The sequence below is a fragment of the Ostrea edulis genome, chromosome 6 (assembly GCF_947568905.1).
Source record: "Ostrea edulis chromosome 6, xbOstEdul1.1, whole genome shotgun sequence".
NCBI lineage: Eukaryota > Metazoa > Mollusca > Bivalvia > Ostreida > Ostreidae > Ostrea > Ostrea edulis.
The window spans coordinates 22,500,379-22,525,290 of record NC_079169.1 but is presented as its reverse complement, the minus strand read 5'-3'; the positions used below and the strand labels follow the sequence as shown (position 1 = coordinate 22,525,290).

The following is a 24,912-nucleotide window of genomic DNA, read 5'->3' as shown; positions in this document are numbered from 1 at the left end:
ATTTCCTTTGCAGCCAAGGATCCATAAATCGAGAAAAATGAGTGTTCCATCGAATGCACGTACTCTACTTGGAAAGCAGCCAGGTTTGACAATCTATTGAACCAATGTGAAAATTTAGAAGATACACATGAATAGCATTAGAAACCGGGTATTTTTGTTATAGCATTCATAACTTTAATATCCCAAACAACAATAATGATAATATTATAATAATAAGAACTGGAATGCATTTGAAACGGTTAACATGGAACACTACATACCGCATTTTTTGTTGTGGACAAGTTATATTGTATTTGAAAATATATTCCTCTGGGGCATTTCTTCTTGAGTTGACAAAATTGTAAAATTTCTTAACATTTTAAGAGCAAATACATCGATAATATATTCTCAGTATCTGACTATCATTTTTGTTAATTTCTATTACTATGCTTTAATGTGCGAAAAACTATCGTTGTGTAAAGTTTGAGAAGTACAGAAAATTCAAATTTAATGCTGCCTAACTCAGCATATTGAACCAAAGACTCCTTTTAATTTTGTATTTTTTGAACATGAAACACGCAATTGAGCATCATAAAGCAACAACTTTTTTTAGCCGAGTTGCAACGAAGTTGAACTCGGCTATTGGTTTGGTGATGCGGGGGGGGGGGGGGGGGGGGGGGGGGGGGGGGGGCGGTTAGGCGTCAACAATTGGTTTCCGGATGATAACTCGACAAGTTTACAATCTAATCAAATGAAACTTTGATATATTGTTGGGTACCAGGTAAGGAAGTCCCCATTTAATTTTAGAGAAAATTGGTCAAAGGTCAAGGTCACAGTGGCCGAAAATAGAATGAAAATTTCAGAAAAATTTGGTTTCCGGATGATAACTCAGAAAGTTTAAATCCGAATCAAATGATACTTACAGATATTGTTATGTACCAGGTAAGGAAGACCCTTATTGATTTTGGAGAAAATAGGTCAAAGGTCAAGGTCACAGTGACCGAAAATAGATTTAAAATTAAAAAAAAAAATTGGTTTCAGGAGGATAACTCAAAAAATTTTAATTTGAATCAAATTAAACTTGGGGATATTGTTGGATACCAGCAAAGCAAGGCCCCTATTGATTTTGGAGAAAAAAGGTCAGAGGTCAATGTCACAGTGACTGAAAATAGATTGAAAACTTCAGAAAAATATGGTTTCTGGACAGTAACTCGAAAAGTTTAAAACTGAATCAAATGAAACTTGGTTATATTGTTGGATAGCAGGTTAGGAAGACCCCCTATTGATTTTGGAGAAAAAAGGTCAAGGTCACAGTCCTGAACAAAGATTGAAAATTTTAGAAATATCTGGATCTGCATGATAACTCTAAAAGTTTAAATCCGAATCATCACAATTATAAATATGCCACATAATTCCTGACTTTACAATGTATCCCATGCAACTCGGCTCATGCACCCCTGGGTGCATATATTGATTTTTTAAAGGATATATCTCTATATACATGGGATGAGAGAGACAGAGAGAGAGAGAGAGAGAGAGGGGGGGTGGTACATGTATATCAATAACTAGACTTTACCAAATAAAAAAAAAATTCTCCTATGAAATATCGCATTGGCTGTAGAACATTACACACACACAGATTTACATTAATTCACAAGTGAAAAAAAGATAAAAAGACTATGAATCACTCTGAAAGAATTGATAGGAGTTGAAAGCCTTATATCATAACAGAAAGTCAGAAGTTAGTAGAGACACATGGTAATCTAACTCCAGTCGGCTGTCTTTATAAATATATAATGTTTACTGTATAACGGGTATTTTCTGCGGTTGGACATTTTTACGATTTGATCCGTAAATGAAAGCAATTTTTATTCTGCGTTTCCAATTTTTGTAGTTGCATTATACCTATATGTACCTATACATATAAATTGCAATTTTGATGTTTGCGGATTTTTCCAATCCACAAAATTATGCAAAAAATGGACAACCGCAGCATTTGTTTAATTGATATACATGGCGTTTGGTTGTCTCGTTTATTCTTGGATTTATGTAAGAACTCGTCCGTTTGTTTATTTTAATCACCGTTTCTTTTTCTTATGAATTAAAGACAGATCATTATGAAGAATCATTCGTGAATGATATTTAGGTATGTCAGTAAACAATTCACAGGAAGATTTATTTCTTTTCCTCATCGGCTAAATTAAGATTGTTTAAAAAATACTAATCAGAATTGTCTTCATCAGACATTACATCAAGGAAGATTGTTGATTAAAAAGGAAAATGTACCTCGACAGTCGAGTAATTAATCGTATTTCTTCAATACATTTCCGAAGTTATAGAGAATGTACGTTTTCACCAATATTGGTAGAAAAAGAGAATGGAACATTTCGAGATTGTTAAACCCCATTAAAAGTATACCAACTGCAATATGCCATGGTGTTTAATTGAAGCTATTAACATTGCTAGCCTATATTCCTTTGTGTAATTATGTTACAAAATTGCACTTAAATTAAATTTGATGCAAAAACAGTGCTAAAGTGTATTGTTTTTGTTTGTTTGCTTTTGTTGTTGTTGTTGTTGTTTTAAACTGCACAATGAAATTACCAGATCATCACGAATGAACATGTTTTTTCATGTTCAAACAACACAACGAAACTATCAAACTACTCTACAAAACATTAGGATTTTCAAAGACAGCACAACGAAACTCTCAAGTCAACACCTGTTCAATTATGGCTTTGTTGTATGTGGCTTCACCTAAATTTTCGAGGTAAAACCATCCTGCATCAAAAGACCAGAATCTGTATGTGATTTGCAGACTTTAATCATTTTGAGAAAATTGTCCTTGCATCTGATATAGCATCAAATGTCTGGAACATGTCTTCTTTACAAGTTTTTGCAACAATTCTGCTCAGTTCAGAGCTCATATGAAGGAAGAACTTAATCATTTTGCCGATACTTGTAGAAATAAAACTTGATCATAAAAGAATACACAAAAGATCATTGGGTCTGGAACAAAGGCCATATTGGCCCTTGGAGTGCGACAGCGGTTCATTGGGGAAATATAATGATTTTTGTATTTAATGTGACCGATTTATTGTTTTCATGGTCATGTGACCTAAGATTAACGTGCATTTCGAATGGGTTTGTTTCTTGGAATCGAATCTACATGATAATAAATGTATTGTACTTACAAAATTCCCTGAATATTTGAAGAAGCATGGAGACCATTTTTGATCGATCGAAATTGGCAGATTTTTTGTTTTTAATTAATTTTTTTTTTTTTTTTTGGTTACAGAAAAGAAGACCTATAAATAATTGTAATAAAACTATTTTTACACAGAATACACTTCGTATTTACATAAAACCCGGCTCCCTAAATTATGTTCGTAAACACGGTGTTGATAAATATATATACACTATATACACTATATGCGCTCATTTCATAGGACACTTGTAAACCACGTGCGGATGTGAGAACACCAAGATTTCTGAAGAGTATGTCAATAGCATGTAGCATTTGAAACAAAGATTAATGCTAAACTAATATAGGGAGCAAGCACAAAGAAGTAAGAACTGAAAATTTCCCTTGTAAAGACTTTTTTCTCCGAAGCTGTCAACTTGACGACATGTTGATAGATGAGTCATGCAACATGTTCACATTTCTCAAAAGTTTAGATGTCTCAAATACATCTTTGCGTCAGTATTTGAAATTAGTGTTTTACATATATATAAAATGCTATCATACGAAGACCAATATGAATTCATTAATATCCAAGTTTTTTTTCCTTCCAAAATCGTGCCCTGTTAAGACAAATTAAACTTATGCCAATGATAAAGATGCTACCAAGTTGCAGTTTTTATGCCCCCGTCATGAAAAGACTGGGACAAATATTGTCGCTCTCTTCTGATCTTCTGTCCTTCGATTTGTCGTTCCATCATAATTCTGCTTCCGTTCATTATATTTGCTTCCGATGTACTAATGAATTCATAAATGTACGTTATGCATATATACCGGTCAAGTTTTTCTTTGGTTTTTGTTGAATTATTTTTGGCAGATCTAGAATTGTAATATGATAGGTGGTGTTCTGTAGATGTGGAATGAGGTTTCGGAATTTTTAAAAAAAAATTGCCCTGGGGACAAAATGGGGTATAAAAAACCCCGATTTCTTTTATTTACCCCCCCCCCCCCCCACCACCACCACCACCCAGGACTTCTCATACATTTTGGGCAATAGCCAAATCATCTTTTGGAAGATGATTGGCGGTGTCCTGTAGGTTGTAGATATACAACAAGGTTTTGAAATTTTACATTTTCACCCTTGTGGTCAAATGGGGGTCGAAAACGTTTTTGTACAAAACTCTTACAAGAACTCCCTTTACATTTTAGCGATAGCCAAATAAACTTTAAGAAGATGATTGTTGCTGTCCTGTAAATGTTCAATAAGGTTTCAGAATTTTCATTTTCACCCTGGCTCCGAAATGGGGGTCGAAAAATTAACTTGGTTTCCAGAACTCCTCTTACAATTTTCACAGTGGTCAAATCATATTTTGGAAGATGATCGGTTGTGTCCTGTTGGTGTGCAATAACTTTTCGGAATTTTCACTTTCATCCTCGGTACCGAAACGGGGGTCAAAATAAAAAAAGATTGCTCATATTAGATGCTGTCATAAGACAGTAATACCCGCACGCAAGGGTTTGCCTTTAAATATACTCTACGTCATACTTGTGTAAGTAGCAAAGAAGCCACAATAATGACCATATAAGATACTACATGTATATACCATATATATTCTTGCTGGATATGTTAAGACGTATTGAGTATTATTCTGTTGGGCAAGTGCCCTGGGGTCATCCCAATTCCTATTTCATATTTGTTGAACTACAATGTATATTTAAAATAATTGAGGTCCTGACCCCTTCATCATATATATACCTGGTGCACATATCAAGATGCATTAAGTATTTTGATGGGCAATTGACCCAGGGTCATCCCAACCCCCGTCATAATTTGATTATTTAAATGTCTTTAAAATGGTTGAGATTCAAACCCTTACAGCAAATACTGTATATTATTGTTACACATGACCTATTGTACTGAGCACTAGATTTTTATTAGTCATTATTCCACGCTAGTTGTCCCTCGAGGTGAAAAAGAAAAATTCCGAAAACTTATTGCACATCTACAGTCTATCATCTTCCAAAGGATGATTTGGCTATTGTGCAAAATGTATGAGAAGTCCTGGGTTTTGGGGGTTTCTTTTAAGAAAAGAAATCGGTTTTTTACCCCCATTATGGTGGGGTCCACCAATAATTTCCCGAAAAATGATTTGCTACTCCATAAAATATAAGAAAGGTTTTCTATAGAGGAATTTCGTTTTTAAACCCCCAATTGGCCCCAGGGTAAAGAATGAAAATTCGAAAACCTTATTACACATCTATAGAACACCACCAATCACAATCCAAAAGATGATATGGTTACTGTGTAAATTGTACATGTAGGAGGAGTTCTTGAAATCGGGTGTTTTGGTGGGTTTTTTATCAAAAAAGTTTTTCGACACTCATTAGGCCCCCAGGATGAAAATGAAAGTTCTGCAGACTTACTGCACATCCACAGGACACCATTAATCATCTTAAAATAGATTGCTTTGACTGTTTGTATTGAATTGTAAGAGGAATTCTGGTAACCTGGGTTTGTTTTAGAAAACCGTTTTACGATCCCCATTTGGGGACCCATGGTGAAAATGACAATTCCGAAACCTTATTGCACATCTACAGGACACCACCAATCTTCTTCCAAAAGTTTGGTTTCGAACCCATGGTGATTGATCTCAAGGGTTATTACGAGGTCAATCTAATTAAAATAAGATTTTCTCTAACCATTTCTCTAGTGTAACCGTTAGATCTGATTTTAATTAGATTGGTACGAGGTAACTGGTCAATAACCTTTGACTTGTGAAGATGCATCTTGAATTGGAATATATATGATTCAGGGGCCAGGGCCTCCATTCTTTTAAGTATAATTCAACAAATATGAAATAGAGTTTGGGATGACCCTAGGACTCTTGCCCAACATAATATATATTTCATCTTGACATATGCACCAGGAATATATATATATATATTAACTATTGTGACTTCATTGGTAGTTACACAAGCACGACGGGAAATATATTTAAAGGTAAACACACATGCGTGCGGGTTTTACTGTCTTATGACAGCATCTGATTATATGAAATACTAACAGAAGAGGCCAGGTTAAATTACGTCAACATTATATTTATAAACGTACTCTCTAACGAAAGTTCGGATATAGTGTTGTTACCCTGGTCCGTCCGTCTGTCTGTCACACTTTCTTCTACTCAAACTCCTCTTTTAATTTAAGCAGTAACCGTTTTGAAGTATGATAGTTGGTGTCCTGTAGATGTGCAATAAGGCTTTGGAACTCTTATTATTGCCGAAATAAATTACTTTTTTTTTTTTTTTTTTTTACTAAAACCTGGTTCCCAGAACTCGTGATATGTTGTATGCAGTAGCCAAATCGTCTTTTGTTAGATGATTGTTAGTGTCCTGTACATGTGCAATAAGGTTTCGGAATTTTCATTTTCTCTCGGGGTGCCAAATGGGGGTTGAAAATGACGGTTTTTTTCTGGAAAAACTCGGTTCCCATAACTCATCCTACAATTCACGTAGTTGCCACATCATTTTTGGAAGATGATTGATAGTGTCGTGTAGATGTGCAATAAGATTTTGGAATTTTCATTTTAATCCTGGGGACCAATTAGGAGTAAAAAAACGAAGGGTTTTTATTTTTCGACAAAAAAGAAAAAAGAAAAAAAGAAATGGTTATTTTTATGCAGTAGCCAAACCATCTTTTGGAAGATGATTGTTGGTGTGTGCCCTATAGATGTGCAAGAAGGCTTCACGATTTTCATTTTTATCCTGGGGGCCTATTGTGGATTGAAAAACGAAATAAAAACCTGATTCTGAACTCCTTACATTTTATGCAGAAGCAAAATCATCCTTTGGGAGATGGTTGGTAGTGTTCTATAGATGTGAAATAATTTTTTCTAATCTTCTTTTTCACCTTGAGGGTCTAATAGGGTGCAAAAACGAATTATGAAATAACTATTGTGGCTTGTTTGCTACATGTTTTTACACAAGTGCAACGGAGAGAATATTTAAAGGCAAGTACTTGCATGCGCGTGTTACTGTCTTATGACAGCATGTAGATTAATTTTCTGAGATATTTATTGTATGTGATTATGTAATATGGAACGTGACTTCATACGCTATTTACCCACTTTACTTTCTTACTGTAGTATGTATAATTTTAGCAAGGATTTTACTGGTGGACAGCAATGCTTTCCTCAAAGATTCTGATGTCGTAGACAATTTGATAGAGGTTATGGATAATTTCTTCTCCATTGCTTGTAACCTTGGAGGTCCATCAAGAATGCCCTTGTTTGGATTGATGACCTTTTCGTCTTACCCAGAAGTATGTATGTAAACACACATGAAAACAGTTATTTACTCAAAATACTGTAAATCTTCATTCTACTATAAAATACTTCTCTCTGCGGAATTTTTTCTGTTTCGAAAGTATGAAATAACAAATTTATATGATGTAGATGCAATGATTATAGATCTTATTTGGAAATACAAATCATTATGATTAGTTCGAATGTTACCTGATGTGTTTCACACCAACTGTTAGGTCGTTCTTTATTTACTGATTTTGACTACGGATTACTCCGTTTACCACATCAAGATTGAGACCTCATGGTGGATGTGACCGGTCAACAGAGGATGCTTATTCCTCCTAGGCACCTGCTCCCACCTCTGGCATGTCCAAAGGTCTGTGTTTTCCGACTCTTTCTTAATTTTGTATTCTTTATGGGATTTCTGAGATTGATCACTGTTCGTCATATAAGAACCACGTGCATCGAAACTTGCAAAATGAAGTCAAAATAAAGTTCTCATTTATAAGGAATATTGCAGTCTGAAAGGTGAAGACAACAAACAGTGATCAATCTCATAACTCCTATAAGCAATACAAAATAGATAGTTGGGCAAACACGGACCCCTGTATATAACACGATTCAATAGAAAACCTGGATCTAAAATGTGATGTGCAAGTCATCCCTGTCTAAGAAATAAATGCAATGGTTTGATGTACATGTATACACACCAAAACATCATTCATGATCCGAAGTATGGTTGAAATTGTACCCCTACTTGGCTGTAAAGAAATAATGTATATATATCATCTAAGAATAAAGTGAAATTAAAATTATATGTCGCAAAGGTATGCTTTACAAATGTTATCGGTAATTACAGGTTATCTCTCTTAACTACAATGTGCTGTCGCAGGTTCTTTTATTAAGTATCATTTAATTTATAGCTGTCAAATCATGGTTTTAAACGTACATTACTGTTATTAATGGTCTGCAATTAAAAACTAGAGTTGTGAAACCACACTTTTTTATAGAGACATTTGTAATGGTGAACAACTGTTAACTATAGTTTAAAAACTATTCTTAACATGTTTTAACAATTTAGCTTTACATTTCTTAGTTTAAAAATCCCGTGGGGTTTAGAATAGGTCCTCAGTATCCCTTCGTAAGCGGCGACTCGGATGAGACCGCAAATACCTAGGCCCCGGGTTGCAGCAGGTGTGGCACAATAAAGATCCCTCCCTGCTCAATGGCCATAAGCGTCGAGCATAGGCCTAAATTTTGCAGTCCTTCACCGGTAATGGTGACGTCTCTATATAAGTGAAAGATTCTCGAGAGGACACTTTAGCATCTTATCAATTGATAAACCTAGGTTTTTAGATGCAACAATACATGTAGTATGTATTAAAAAAAATCGACGAGTCATAAATATTGAAGTAAAGAGGCTTTTACAAGTATTATTTCATCTTTTTTTTCGTGCATGTTTTGACAACTCAGCGGCTTAAGAAATTATTTCTCCTTAGTAAAAGTTATTACATTTATTCACACTGCACACCCGGCTTAGTGTCTATTTATGTCTTTTGTTGATAACATAGTGTCCAGGCTTCGTGATCAAGTACTTCGCCATAAAATGATATAAGGAAGCTTTTATCTGACAAAGTTCGTGCAAATCTAAATGTATTTTTACCTCTTTGCAGATTTTATTACCTCTGTCGCATGTAAAGAGTAATTATGCCAGAATACAAAATGCGATACAAGACTTAAAATCCGCTTTGAAAAGCAGAAATATGGAGTCGGAGACGGAAGGCATTGTCACAAGATCTATTGAAGAAGCTTGCAAGCAGTTTAAAAGACAAATGTTGCTGAGTAGTTTTCAGGTATTATATGCTATTAAACTACACCTATGATATTAAAGTTGGTAAAAACTAAACTTTAACTGACGTCAGGTTTTATCAAATCAAAATTTGTTTAGCGTTTATCGTCGTTAACTTTTAACATTTTCAACTTCAACTTTCAATGATAGGTTGAAGGGATCATAATTTGCTCAAATGAAGTGTCGCACTTACATCAAAGTGAAATAATTATAAAAAAAAATGGGAAAGAAAAGTTGATAAATTAGAAAACTGGGATCTAGCAAACAGACAGAACTTGTGTTCCAACTTCTTTAAAAAGAATACAAGTAGCTTCTTGTTTCGATAAGTCTCCAGCTACAAAGTGAGACCACAGAAAGTGCGAAAATGTACGTGGGAACAACGACCAGAACTGTTTTCAAAAATATTTTCTTCTCAGAAACAACTAAACTTTAATTAGTGTGTGACGTATTTTCTCAAGCATTTCTAAATTAAATTTACAAACAACTCTGCAATAAGTCTTAATTACCACAGTATTTAGAAATCCATGGTATATATGGTTATGTATTCAGAACCCTATATCAATTGCTGATTATCATGTTTAGCCAAATTATTCATTTTCCACGGAAAACAAAGACTAATGACGCTCACTACGTGGTGTTTGATGTATTTACTCTAACATTTGATAGATATTCAGCTTATTTTAAGATTCTGAAGAGGGATTAAACCCTTAATAGAATATTGACCAATATCTTAAGGACTGATTCATTATAATGTTGTTGAAAAAAAATTCTTTGATGTATGGATTGGTCACGTGTATAAACAAAGCATGAATGAATCATTAACATTTACAATACAGGTCAATGTAGTTTATAAGAGATATTGATTCGTTCTGATCAAATAGATGCTGCTCTCCAATGAGTCTGGAGTGTAGTTGCACTGGTCAAGAGGCTGGGTGGTTAACAGTCTAATGGTTATTCATTACGTCGATCTCAGTTAGAGGCATTGTGTGAAACAGGTTATGACCAAGTTATATAGTTTACAATATCAATAATAGGAATTTCAATTTATGATACTGTTTATTTTTCATATGTGTTTCCCACATAAAGATAAAATGGGAGACACATATCATTTCAACCAGATTCCCAGTTTATTATGACAGTAAAAAAAGTGTTTGCACATAGAGTAATATTTCTCTCCACTTTACAAGAACATGATTAAATACATAGTGCTCAGCTAAAGAATGACAGACGGAAACTTTCAAGATCTATACTACATAACTTACTTAAAATTCGCTATGTAATTACAAGCCATTAGAGATATAATGCAAAACTATATATATATATATCTGCAAAAGTTATTTCTTTAAGGTACGAGGAGTTCTTCAACAAGTCGAAATAATCTTGTTGACTGACGGACAATCTAAATCAATGCAGTATCAGATTGAAGAAGCCTTGGAAAACAGCGACCCCGCCAATTTAAAGGCAAGCAACAGATATGATTTCTAAACAATTGCAATTTGGTCCTCTGCAAGGCAATGCATGTGTGCAATATCGATAATGAGTTTAGAATGTGAAGTATTTCACCTAACGAACACCCTTTTCAGCGTCTGTGTTCGAGTCAAGTTGCTTGTTTTCATGATGACACGATAGCTGTTTAGGAGAATGTTTGTAAGATACTTCAGTTTCGTTGAAGCCTGACATTTGATAATCATGCAAACTGTTAATTATATTACATGCAGTGTACTTTAAACAATGGTATCACTGTTCGAGTTGATGGTATCTTTATTGATTAATTTGAGTCTGATATCATGGTTTTAAACATTTACGTTTCAATGGGGTATGTAATCAAATTAATTCAGAAAAGTTACCAACGCAGTATGAATGACTAGTTTTTACAAATCAATTTGATTCCGAGAATATTGCAATTTATCAGGGCCTGTTTTTATCTATTCTTTCCTTTGATATAATTTGACTGACTGTGGGCTAGAACTTGACCAATCATTGATTCGGAATTTTCCCCATATATATAGATGTCTTGTTAATGAAATATTCTTGTTTAAAGAAACCATACAATTTGGCTATATTTTCAGAAAATACAGATGGTGATTATTGACTCTTGGCTAAAATATTTCGGAGAAACAAATGTGAACCTTAGTCAGGGCAGTGGTTTTTCCTATAATGGGACAGCTAGCGGATTAGTGGATGTGCTTCGTGTTGATGGAGGTCACAGTATCATCATCATAATCATCATCATCAGTCTTGTGCAATTTTTTAATCTAATATTATATGATTTAACTAATATTCCCTGTTCCTTTTCACCGGTCGCAGTAGCTCAGTGGTAGGGCGTTCTCTTCATAACCTGGAGGTCGTGAGTTTGAGCACAGCTCGGGCCATGGCTGCGTCAAGCCTAGGTAGTGATTGCTCCTTTGCCAAACGTTTGGCATTTCAAAGTGACAATCACGGGTCTTTCGGATATGACCTTAACAACGGAGGTCTTGTACCGCGGCAGACGTTGATACGATAAAGAACCTCCACTGCTACGGCCATGAGCGCTAAGCATAGGTCTAAATTTGTGGTACTTCATCTACAGCTAATGACGTTTCAATATGAGTAAAACATTCTCCACATGTCAAAAACAATTAATCAATCAATTATGTTCTCTTTTAAAAGGTGAAATTCTTCAAAATCACGTTTAAGTTTAAACACATTTAATTTAATAATGGGATGAAAAAATTTGAGTTACCAATCCAAAACTTCACATTAACCCTTATAGAGATACATAGCAGTAAATGTTCTATTAAGTCCCTATCTTTACTCCAGGAGTGTGAGTTTTCCTCTTTTCAAAGGAAATCCTCTGATTCGCTCAATTTTCGAAAAAATGAAACACTCTGGATTTGATCTAAAGTGACAGAAAATGATATTTTTCCTCGTAGGGTGAAATGTTTTCCTTCCTTTTTGACCAGTTTTCCTCTGATTTCTGAGGAATTCAGTCACATTATTGTTAACTGATGTGAATGAGAAACTTCAGACATATTGTGTCACAACATATGCGAGATATTTGGATTCTCAAAAACAACTTATACATGTAGTAAATTTGAAATCACAATTTTTTTTCAAAATCAACAGCATCAAAACGTACGACTTTTCAACACTTTATACTATGAAAGGTTAAGATAACAAACAGTGATCAATCTCATAACTCCTATAAGCAATACAAAATAGATAGTTTGGCAAAAATGTACCCCTGGACACACCAAGGGTGAGATCAGGTGCCTAGGAGGAGTAAGCATCCGCTGTCAACCGGTCACCGCTGCCGTGAGCCCTATATCTTGATCAGGTAAACGGAGTTTTCCGAAGTCAAAATCAGTGTGCCAAGAACGGCCTAACAATCGGTATGAACACATCAGACAACATTTGACCCAATGATAGGTTGTATTGACGAACTAGATCGTTATAACGACCATAGAATTTGCGAAATGCTGACTTTAAACGAGGCTTTTGAAACCCCTGTACCATCGACTTGTTTGTCAGTAGCTTGCCTTGATTTAAAAACTGACCATAAGCAGAATAAGCTTTTGCGTATCGAATCAGTTGAGAGATATAAACACCATATGCAGGTGATAATGGAATACTGCTGCATAAATATGGGAAGTTGACGATGGTGGAGCTGAAATCATTCCGTTTGTCATAAAGTTGAGTTGTTAGTTTGCCGTTAATATCTATTTTCAATATAATATATAAATAAGAAGTGGAAGGCAGTGGTGTCTTTTATCTCGAATTCACATGGATATATCGAATCGACATATGAATGAAAGTTATTATTGTTAATAGATAAAACTTCGTCAATATACATGTATCTAAATGTTGAATTGAAGGCCACAGCAAGATATTTTATCTTCTCAAGTAGAAGTTATTGAATAGATTCTGCTTCATATTAATATAAAACAGCTCAACTAACAAAGGAGGACAATTCGTGTCCATGGGAATATCAACAGACTGTTGGAAGACTTGATCACCAAAGATCACTAAGATTTAGTCAATGAGGAACTCTATCATATTGTTTATTTCAACTTCAGAGTACTTGTGTGTAATCGGAGTGGTGTTTAACAAAGTAATTTTTGGATGACTGATCACTAGATATGAATATTTCCGTTTTCCATTTTAGTTGAAGAAGCAACTGTCTATGATGTCAAAAAGTCTAGTCTTTAATTTATCGTGAGGAATGGTCGTGTAAAGTGTTTGAAAAGTCGATATGTTTTGATGTTGTTGATTTGAGAAAAGTTTTACGATATCAAGTTTACTAAAAGGTTTTTAGAATCCACGTTTGATTTACACCACTTTTGACATACGTAGTCGAACAGTACGATTGAAGTTTCTCCTTCACAGCTGTTCATATTTTCATGAGGAGCAAAGATAGGGGCTTGGTAGAGTTCTTACTGGATATAGCAATGTTTCCTTGTTAGAGTTTTTATGTAGTATAGGAATCTATCATTCCTCACGGTGAATTAAAGACTAGGCTTGTAACATCAAAGACAGCTGTTTCGTTAATTTCGGATTCTTGAGAAAAGCACAGAGATCTGTGTCCTTACATTACAATTAATGCGGGAAGTATGACAGAAATATAAAAAAAATTCAGTTTCAAATAGTGTACCAGATTTTTTTATTGTACCTGGTGAATAAAATTCCTATAAAAGATATATTTTTATCATGCACATGAGTTTAATCAGTTAAAGATTTTGAAACTATGTCATCACATGACGATAAAGCCGTTAATGAATTAAACATCGAAGTTTAAGGAAATGGCATACATTCTTCAAATATCAGAAAATGTCGAGAGAAGTTTAAAGTCATTATTGAAAAGATTTTGCAAAGACATGTGAAGGCCACTAACCAAGTCCAGTATATCGTACTTCTAATAGTCTATTGAAGCTGATTTTTAATTATTTTTTAATTGTTATTTTGTAATTTTACTGCTGTAAAAACATTCGAATTCGTTATGGATATAGGGCTCATGGCGGGTGTGACCGGTCGGCAGTGGATGCTTACTCCTCCTAGGCACCTGGTCCCATCTCTGGCGTGTCCAGGGGTCCGTGTTTCCCCAACTCTCTATTTTGTTTTGCTTATAGAAGTTATGAGATTGATCACTGTTCGTTAGCTTCACCTTTCATTAGATTGATCACTGTTCGCGATCTTCACCTTTTCATATGTAACATTATCAGCAGTAGTAGAATGATGGGTAATGCAACCATTCTTCATTTACAGATAGTCAGAGTCTGCAGAATCTTTTCAATGCATGGCTTTTGGATACCAACACAGACAATGAACATCTACATTTGATTTTACCTGGAGAATCTTCTACTGGTGAATAACATTCCTCTGAAACATTCAATTCATAATTCATAAGTGTCGTAATACCCGGTAAAACATTCAATTCATAATTCATAAGTGTCGTAATACCCGGTAAAACATTCAATTCATAATTCATAAGTGTCGTAATACCCGGTAGAGTCATATTGAAACCTTACTGCCAACTTAGTAAAACATGTATTGAGTTAACATGAACATCAAAATGATGTATTCATAACCATGATTAAAACAAATGATGAAAGACATGTGGATTTCTTTTTATATATATATATATATATATATATATATATATATATATATATTGTTATAGAATATTGGACAAACAACGATATCCTTCAACTCCCAAACAAAGTACTTATTTTAAAAAATTATTCATTGAAGGGTGTTTCAACATTTTGATAACAAGGATAATTGATTAATTGCATGATTTCAATATCTATATATTTACACATCCAAGACCAATGCACATCAATTGCATGCACAATTCAGAAAAAAGGGGGAGGTATCACGAAATTCAGCTTATCCGTATCAATTCATTAACAACTTATGTAAAGTGACAACAGAGACACGGCAATTACCTACATGTGTGGATAGAATGTTCAATTTCATAAGATAAGGATCGCATCCCAAATTTGTATATTCCTCTAATTAATCATCTGATTCACCATTAAGCACCCGTAGATTAGTTTTTAGAAATATGAGGTATTTATAACGGAATACTAGCCTTGGAAATATATTTGATATTATCAGTTGACAATCTTTGTTGACTGATTATTATGGATATAGAGTAAGCATACCAAAAATGGCACACATACAAATGAGACTTAAACAGTAATTAGAGAGCTAGGAAGCAACGAGTGATTAATCATTTCTTTCCATCACCAAGTGGATAATGCTCGTATAATCACAACTTAATGCCATTCAAATAAAACGCCTTGCGTCCGCGCTACAGACTGTGTTTCATCGTTTCATTTACGAAGCACAAACACTGTAAAGCATCTATCTCTTTCGATGTATTATTGGTGTTTGAATTTTCGACAGCCACATCCATCACGCGAAGCGTTCCAATACCTGCACAGTATCAATTTTCGATGTGGATTAATAGCATGCATGTTTAAAAACTGGGTAGATGTACTATCGTCATCACATGCGTGTTAAATGACCGTCGTTTTAATCTGTTTCCGTGATTTCAAAATCTGTCTTTTCCTTCGAACTCGGGTTAATTCAGAAAAAAATGTTTTACGCATACACCTTCAAATTAAATCAATACCAAAACATCTTTAAAATGGTTTTCTTTGAATATTTTCAATTTATATCGCCGTTATATATTCTAATTTCAGAAAATAAGAATTTAACCATCAAATGTGATCTACAGGAAAGGGTGTTGAATCCTGCACAGCTTCCGTTCTATGAACAATTTGTAAGAAACTTTAAAGTTACATAATTATGCAGAGGGGGATTCATTGATGAAAAGGTTACATATTTTTTTTTATAAACAGGTCGCTGTTGCTAAGTGTGGAGGGTGCTTGCTTCGCAATCCGGAGGTGCCAGGTTCAATTCTTGACCCAGCGCCACGTCAAGTCTAAAACGTTTAGTATTGGTAGCGATTGTTCCCTCACCAAACAAACGGCATTAGAATTGAAAGTGACCGGTCTTTTGGATTTCACCTTAAAAACGGAGTCTCGGGCGTTGACACGATAAAGATTCATCATTTATACGGCCTACAGCTAGTGACTTCTCTATAGGTAAAAAAGTAAAACAATTAACAAGCAAAAAACGTAATGATACATGTAAAAATAAAATAAAATTTAAAAAGTGATAAAAATAACATACTTTCATTTAATTCTCATATATCGTGTCAAAGAATTCAAACGTTCACTCAAATTATAAATTTCCTCATATGGTTTGGGATTTGATTTCTTACGATTTAGAGATATACTAATAATTGCAATGTTTATTACATACAAGCTTATGGCCGGTGACTTTGTATTGAAATACATATTGAAAGCATTAAATCTTTCATCGGAAAGAAGTGGATGAGAAGTACATGTACTAGTATTCTACATTTCATGATATACACTCATTACAATGATATTAAGCTACATGTATTTTTCCCTTTTTCGACTCACCATTTTAATCTTTGGATTAGGAAGGTAGGAAAAATATTTAATTTTGGAACTAAACTTGTAAAACGAATACATTTAGTGAACAAATCATTTCTACAAAATTCATGATAAATTATGAATAGTAAAGTGAATGTATTTCATGTTGCCTGTGGAATGCACACCTCCTATGTCCCAGGGTTTTTTTTTTTTTGTTTTTTGTTTTTTGTTGTTTTTTTATTGAGAGCTTATATCCAGTTCATTTGACTGCAGAAACTTTGTGATCATGAGGAGTTACGACATGTTACAGTCAATTCGATTAAACAGAACATTTTAAGAAAAGGTTGGGAGAAAAGCATAAAGAGCATTTAATATTTCAGGACAATTTTAATTTAAGCCTAGACCTATATATATATATATATATATATATATATATATATATGAAAATATGTAACCTTTTCAGAACTACTGTATTGTTTGTTTCGTGCTTACTAGTGAATAATAATGTGAAAATAAAGTTGTATACCGGGTTATATTAATTAAATTCATTGCAATTTGGCTTTGTATAAGAACATTTATTATATTATTTATTAACGTTATGCATCAATATGTTTAACAGACAGTGCATTCGGAATCTGCTAGTATGAAAACATTTCCAACTCCAAGCAAAGCTTCAGGGATATGCATACCAGTTCATAGGATCGTTATTACCGATATGATTCCTTTACAGAATGTCTGTGAATCCATAATATTTGGAGTGGTAAGTCTCATGTTAATGAACAACAACCAATTTTCAAATCCATAAAGGTTGATAGATGTTGCATTGCCATCAATAAGATATACATGTAGTCATATACACTTGTCATAATTCTTTTTGATGAATAATTTCTTTGGTTAGCCTATGATTGTTCAAGCAACTAGCTGCTGGAAATTAGAATGGGAAGAATTGGAGAAAAACCAACAACAATTCAAAGCCCTTTGCTACCTACTAATGGAAAAGGTAATCTCTCGTAAATCGAAACATATTGAATAGTACAATATCTTAATTTACCTCTTGTTCCGTATTCCTGGAAAATTTTTACTATAGTGTCTGACAAAACTATTCTTGATGGAGTAGTTTTGAAATGCATACACATGGAGTGAAGTATCATTGGGAAAACGTTTAAGCCAGTGACATGTAAGGTGAAGATAACGAACAATGATCAATCTCATAACTCCTATAAGCAATACAAAATAGATAGTTGGGCAAACACGGACCCCTGGACACACCAGAGGTGGTATCAGGTGCCTAGGAGGAGTAAGCACTGTCTATATAAGACAGAACAAGGATCACAAGCCACCAAAATTAGTTATATTGTCACAGACTACTCCCTATCTTACAAGCGTTCCATATATGGTCACCCTTTTTTTCCGAAACTCTTGATATTTCCTCGTTGGATATTTCTGTGTTGTTAAAGTTATCATGTCGCAGTGGTAAGATATTATACACAGATTTATACCAATAATTTTTTTTTTTTTCTTCAAAATTTATAGGCCTGATCTGGAATATGTTGACCCAAGCTCTTCAAAATGTTCGAACAGTTAAATCCATTTAAGAAAATGTAGTAATGCAATTTATCAAAAGAAAAATATTGATGCATAAATGTACAAAGTTTTATAAACTGCAGGAGTAGCATTGTGCAAAGTTTTATAAACTGCAGGAGTACCATTGTGGATTGTTTATATGATTTACAATTCTTTGTGTCTATTTCTGTATTGTTATAACAGTTGAGTGAAATTCTCTCTCTCTCTCTCTCTCTCTCTCTCTCTCTCTGTTTTCTGTAAAACAAATTTTTTTTACTTCTCTTTAAATAACAGACTGTTATACATGTAATTTTTATTTTGAATTTCCCTTCAATGCTATGCATAGAGTACAGTACTCTTCACAGGGCGTTATCATTCCAAAATACAGCATATGAAATAATACAATGAATTATTTTTTACTTCACATGACACGCAAAGCATGAACAATTTACGTGACCAATCATCAATTTACCACCCACGATGAAAGTAAAATGTGGCATCAATTGATATCTAAACTAAACCCACAACAGGAAATGGCTATGATAGGAAAAATGAAGACACAGGGCAATCATCAAAGTGGAAACAGAAGAATGGGTAGAGCCCTTCAGTCTGGGCCGGCTATGGAAGAGAAACCCTGTGGTTGGTATGTGTTCTTACCAGCACCAAATGGAACTCTTCTTGTAAAGGGAATCGCTGCCAAAGAACTACTCCTACCTCATACTGGGACCTTAGGCATGGAAGACATCTCAGACGATGCATTGGAGGACATAAACACATGTTTTAAAAAGGTGTCAACTTCATTTGTAATTTTTTTTTTAAAAGACAGTTAATTTAGTGACCATGATAAAAATGTTATTATTGAAATACTTTCCTGTTTTTGAGGCTTATGATTTAGATGAAGCACATTTTTTTTATTTACTTGATCGATATATTTAGTTATGAGATTGATCACTGTTCGTTATCTTCACCTTGCGTATAAGTAATGCTTCTTTTGTGGACGGTCTTTCCTGGGTTGCAAGAATTGAAACTCCATGTAGAATGTATCAAATTATACAAGTGTCGACCCGCATTGGTTTATGTTCATTAGCCTAAACCGCATATGAATTACATTCTAATTATCGATATCCAGCTCTTAGTAAAGTGACTGATGTTTGATAGTATTTGAAACAGTACATGTTCGCGGATTTTTATTTTTGCGGAAGGAAATTATGCTTCTCTTAATAACAAAAAACGAAAACGAAAGTAACCTGGAGCGAATTCAAAGCCTACCATCAATACAGTTTTGGGTCAATATAACCCAACGTGGACAAGGTGTGACTTTTCTCCACAATTACGTGATAAAATTAATGCTGATTGTTATCATTCTGCAGACCAGTCCTTCAAAAAAAAAGAATTTCAGAGTTATAAGAAATGAAAATACTGTTTTTATCAATGACACCTCAATTTTAGCTACCAGTTCTGGAGAATTTCAACCCTTTCCATCGACCATCCGGATTGTACGACTGTTTGAAGACAAAATATGGACGGCATGAAGAAAAACATACGAAGCACAAGTTCAATCTTAACGATGACGTATGATCAATACATTCCTAGTAGTCAAGTTTTTCGTTATGCACGTCTGTAAAAAAAAAACCACCAGAATACAAAACTGTAGCTAGATACGAGTGATTACCGTTCTCTGAAGTCTTGCATCAATTATCATGTAGATTATGGTGTTTAATCTTCATTTTGATTTTCATTTGTTCATCAATTATTTAACTTTCATCCCAAAACTACAAGTAAGTAATTCAATTATATTCATCATACACGCTTTAAAACTCTCACACAAAATATTTTTAAAAAGCGCCGAAAATCTTTAGACTGGATGTCAACAAAACATTACTTTTGATCGTGTTTTTTCTAAAAGAATGCATTGACAGATTTAATTCTATGGTCGGACAAATGTGTTGGTTTGATTGTCTTTATGATTGATTATTTTGTGACCTAAACGTAAATTTTTTAAAAGGAATAATTTGTTGACAGAATGAAATGTCGTAATTGTACATTTTGTCAACAATTGTTCGGGTATAAAAATCAACCATGAATATTCAATAAACCATTCGAAACAAGGGATTAGATCAACTTATCAAATATTAATTGTTTATTAGCTTTACTCTTGTGCATAAGATAGGCGGTAGATATTTTGCAGTTCAAGTCATAATCTATCTTGAAAGCTAATATTTCCACAGAAGTTTATCCTCCATTAATTATTCCTTCATTCATTTTTGTTTATCTTCTCGAGACGTAAAACCGCAATCGTACTAAATATGATTAATAGATGTTAAATGCATATAAATAATAAATCTGTCGATTGTAAATTTTCAAACAAAAATATTGAAATCGCTATGGATTTGGAATTGACTGTCCGTTCTTCTTTTGTAGATGAGTATCTCTCCTTCTAAACAACCCTGTCCTGGAGTTACAGTAAGATTAGACAACACAGGTCGGCGAACCTCGTCAATGAGAGGACGAACCAACAAAAAACTACCACCTCTTCCCGTGAAAGTCGGTCATCTAAATCCAGTCACAGAATTCCCACAAGAACTGTAAAGGTAACACGAATATCCTAGAAACATGTCATATACCCTTGTACAATCTCAAATTTCCGAAACATCAGCTCTTTTGTGATGGAGGTACGTTCAGTATTCTATAGACCGATTGGGGTACAGGTTTATATGTACATGTATATTATATAGACTGGTTATGTGGTTGATGATAAAGGTTACGAAAGCGTGAATTTTGATCATATCAGCTGGTGGTATACTTTAAATTGACTATATCAAGAATAAATTGTTTCAAGTACTCCATTTAATTAAATATGCCATTATTATTTATTTCCATTGACACGATCTATTTATTCAACAAAGAAAGATGACGAATTTCGATTATTGTTATTGAACTATTCTATTCTGAAATATTCATAGACTTACTAAATCTTTGTTTCCCAGCAGTAGGTAATTATCGTTTGGACAATATAGAAATGCAGCGAAAAGCATACATGAATTTACTCTCTGCATGTGTGTGAAAGTATATTTTCCGTCTTGCCATTAATTTAACAAAGAGAAACTACTATTGATTAATTCTGTAATTGCTTATTGTTGCCATATTTGAAAAAAGGTGTTAACAAACTTTTCCACAATCTCATTAAATCTGACATTTCAGTACATGAAAGGTCAAGATAATGAACACTGTATCTCTCGCGTATTGAATCAGTTAAGAAACATGAACACCATATACAGGTGATAATGAAATATTACTACATAAATTTAAAAAAATGTTAGTTTGCAGTAAACATCTACATTCAGTAAAACATCCAAATATGAAGTAGATGTGGAAGCCCCCTGGTTGTATTTTATGTCGATTTCACAGGGATATTGAATTGACGTGAATTAAGGTGAATATTTTGAATAGAGGAAAAGTGGAAATAAAGAATACTGATCAATCTCATAAATCTCATAAAGAATTCAAAATTAAGAGTAGGACAAACACGATCTTCTGGACACATCAGAGGTGGAATATGGTGCCCAGTGAGAGTAAGCATCCCCTTTTGACCGATTATACTCGTCATGAGCCCTATATCTTGATCACTTAAACGAGTTGTCCGTAAACGTCGATATATCTATATGTCAACTGATCAATCTCATAGATTTCATAAAGAATTCAAAATTAAGAGTAGGACAAACACGATCTTCTGGACACAACAAGGAATAATTTCTTTAATGTACAAGCTTTTGAATAAATTTTACCTTATTAGAGTACAAGAAACTTGTCCCTTATAAAGGAACACAATTTGTGACCATGGAAATTCCAACTGACTGTTGGAAAACCAAAGGTTTGTCCATTTGTCCATTCATATATTGTCCAAACCTTCCACAGATTATGAAGGTATTATCAATGAAGAACGTTAGTTCCTTTTTATTATCAACTTCTAAAAACTTATGCTTTAACTCAGAGTGGTGTTTAACAAAATTGATATTTTGGATGACTCGAGCCTGATCACAAGATATCAAATATTTCCAAGTTCTGTTTTTATTGAAGAAGTAGCTGGCTATGATGTCAGCAAACATAGTCTTTAATTCATCGTAAAGAATATAGTGGTGTAAAGTGTTGAAAGTCGTATGTATTGATGCTGTTAATTTTGAAAAAAAAAAGTTATTTTAAATTTACTCAAAGTTCTGTGGAATTTTATAGAATCCACATTTACCACTTCTCAAATGCTGTACCACAATGTTTCCCCTTTACTATTTGCGTGAGAAGTACTTAACTTTACTGGATTCAGCAATGTGTCTGTTAAGGTTGTGTAAGTTTTGGAATCCAGTTTAGTTACGGCTACTTAAAGTCATTCGTTGACTGAGTTATTAAACGTCTCTAACCCTGAAGTGTGATTGTGCAGAATTTTGTCTTTTGTTGGGGACCTTGGAATATAAGTTGCATTATCAAATTTGGAATTAAAACAAAGGTTTTCTAAAATACGGTTGTACATGTAGTAATGAGTCTTACAAAGACAATTTTGTAAATATGTTTGTCAGCTAAATTCAGTACATATTCATCATGCAAATTATATGCAAGAGCTTGTTCTGGGTATAGTCAGTTTTTAAATCGAGGTAAGCTACTGACAAACAAGTTGATGGTACAGGGATTTCAACAGTCTCGATTGAAGTCAGCATTTCGCAAATTCTATGGTCGTTATAACGATCTAGTTCGTCAATACAACCTCGCATTGGGTCAAATGCTGTCTGACGTGTTTCATACCGATTGTTAAGCCGTTCTTGGCACACTGATTTTGACTGCGGATAACTCCGTTTACCTGATCAGGATATGGGGCTCACGGCGGGTGTGACCGGTCAACAGGGGATGCTTACTCCTCCTAGGCACCTGATCCCACCTCTGGTGTGTCCAGGGGTCCGTGTTTGCCCAACTATCTATTTTGTATTGCTTGTAGGAGTTATGAGATTGATCACTGTTCGTTATCTTCACCTTGCATAGTATCTACTTTTTTCGTCACTTCTGGGTTATTAAAAACAGAAAGATAGATGGTGCTCATTTTTATTTTAATGTGCCTAATACAGAATTTTGATATTCCTCGTATACTTTTCTATCAATTCTGACAAAGTGTCAAGTTCTTCCTCTTCATATTTATTCCATTGCATAACATCATCTTGGGCATAATCCATGATAGATGACGAATTTCTGTCACCACAATTGAAAGATCGGGGCTTCATCGTTTACCTTATATATGATTACAAAAATTTGCTTCTTTGTATACTTATTATTTTATTTGTTACTTTACAAAGTAAGAATTTGATCTGTTCCAACTAATTAGAATTTAGCAGTATTTTTAATAGTTTGCCAAGAAAAATCCCGTGTACCAGATACCGTGTGACTGTGGTGATGTGAGTGTACACGCGACGCCATGGAGAATTCAACTGGACGAATATCTAGGAATAGCTGGTATAATGCATGGAGAACTCTCTGTAAGGGCTGTTTATCATATTGAAGATATTATTTATCGTTTTGTCAATATTGAGAATAGTCCAATCAATTTCACCTCCAGGCAGCACCCCAAGTACATGTAAATCGCCCTTTGATTATAGCACTGTAGTTTGAATGCATTACGCTAAAACATATAAATGAAATTGACAACAGCCATGTCCGACCCTGATTTCAATCATTATTTTCTTGTTCTTAAATTCAGTAGTTTTTGCAATTGTTGAAGTACAATGTATTGTGAAACAGAAATAAAGATTACTTCCCTCCAAACTTACTCTCCTATTTGAATACAACGTCATAGAATCTGTGACGTTTACATTTCCTTCAAAAATTTGATCGTGCCTGACGCTTTTCAGTTTTCACTTTCTGAAGTAAAACAGAGTTATTGAGATTTTTGGCTTTTTGAAAGACAATGGAGGAAACTGCACGTATTTGTGATGGTAATGGTAAATTAACAATCCCTTTCTAATATTATCAATAAACAATAAATATATTCAAACACTTCAATTATTTATGCAATGTAGAATGACGGTCAGAATTGGGAACAAATGCAGTGTAAGACTGCTGGTTAACCCTATTTTGACTCAGAGCAAATTTATCCGAAGCATAGAGAAAATTAATTCAATGCTTTACATATGTTGGCGATGAAAATGTGAAGATAACGAACAGTGATCAATGTTATATATCCTAGATTTTAAAAAAAATACAAAATGGAAAGAAGAGCAAACAACACCAGAGGTGGGATCAGGTTCCTATGAGGTGTAAACATCCTTTCTTGACCGGTCACACCCGCAGAAAGCATATATTTTGATAAAGGGTGTAATCACAATGGAAACATCGGCCTATCAATTTGTATGAAACACATCAGACAGTCTAAATTACTTTTAATGACTTTATAATCTTTTATATGCCAGGGGGGGGGCATGTTGCATTTTGTCCATTTATTATTTTGTTCCTAACTCTGATCTACACAAGATAGAGACTTTATAATTAATGAATTGTAAAGTCAAGGTCAAAGCTTAACGATTGATAAGCCACAAGACTACACTTAGTCTGTACTTA

General features: G+C 34.1%; 1 protein-coding gene across 1 annotated transcript; it reads left to right on the top strand.

Moving 5' to 3' along the window:
- The first annotated feature begins 18 nt into the window (after positions 1 to 18).
- Positions 19 to 24,200, top strand: LOC125648463 (meiosis 1 arrest protein-like). The gene is made up of 13 exons (XM_048875573.2): positions 19 to 83; positions 7,318 to 7,478; positions 9,135 to 9,314; positions 10,658 to 10,771; positions 11,380 to 11,512; positions 14,552 to 14,650; positions 15,997 to 16,076; positions 17,378 to 17,518; positions 17,657 to 17,758; positions 18,852 to 19,109; positions 19,771 to 19,893; positions 20,743 to 20,912; positions 23,706 to 24,200. The coding sequence occupies exons 1-12, from the start codon at positions 38 to 40 to the stop codon at positions 20,908 to 20,910; spliced, it is 1,605 nt and encodes a 534-aa protein (XP_048731530.2). The 5' UTR covers positions 19 to 37; the 3' UTR covers positions 20,911 to 20,912; positions 23,706 to 24,200.
- Positions 24,201 to 24,912: the final 712 nt, after the last annotated feature.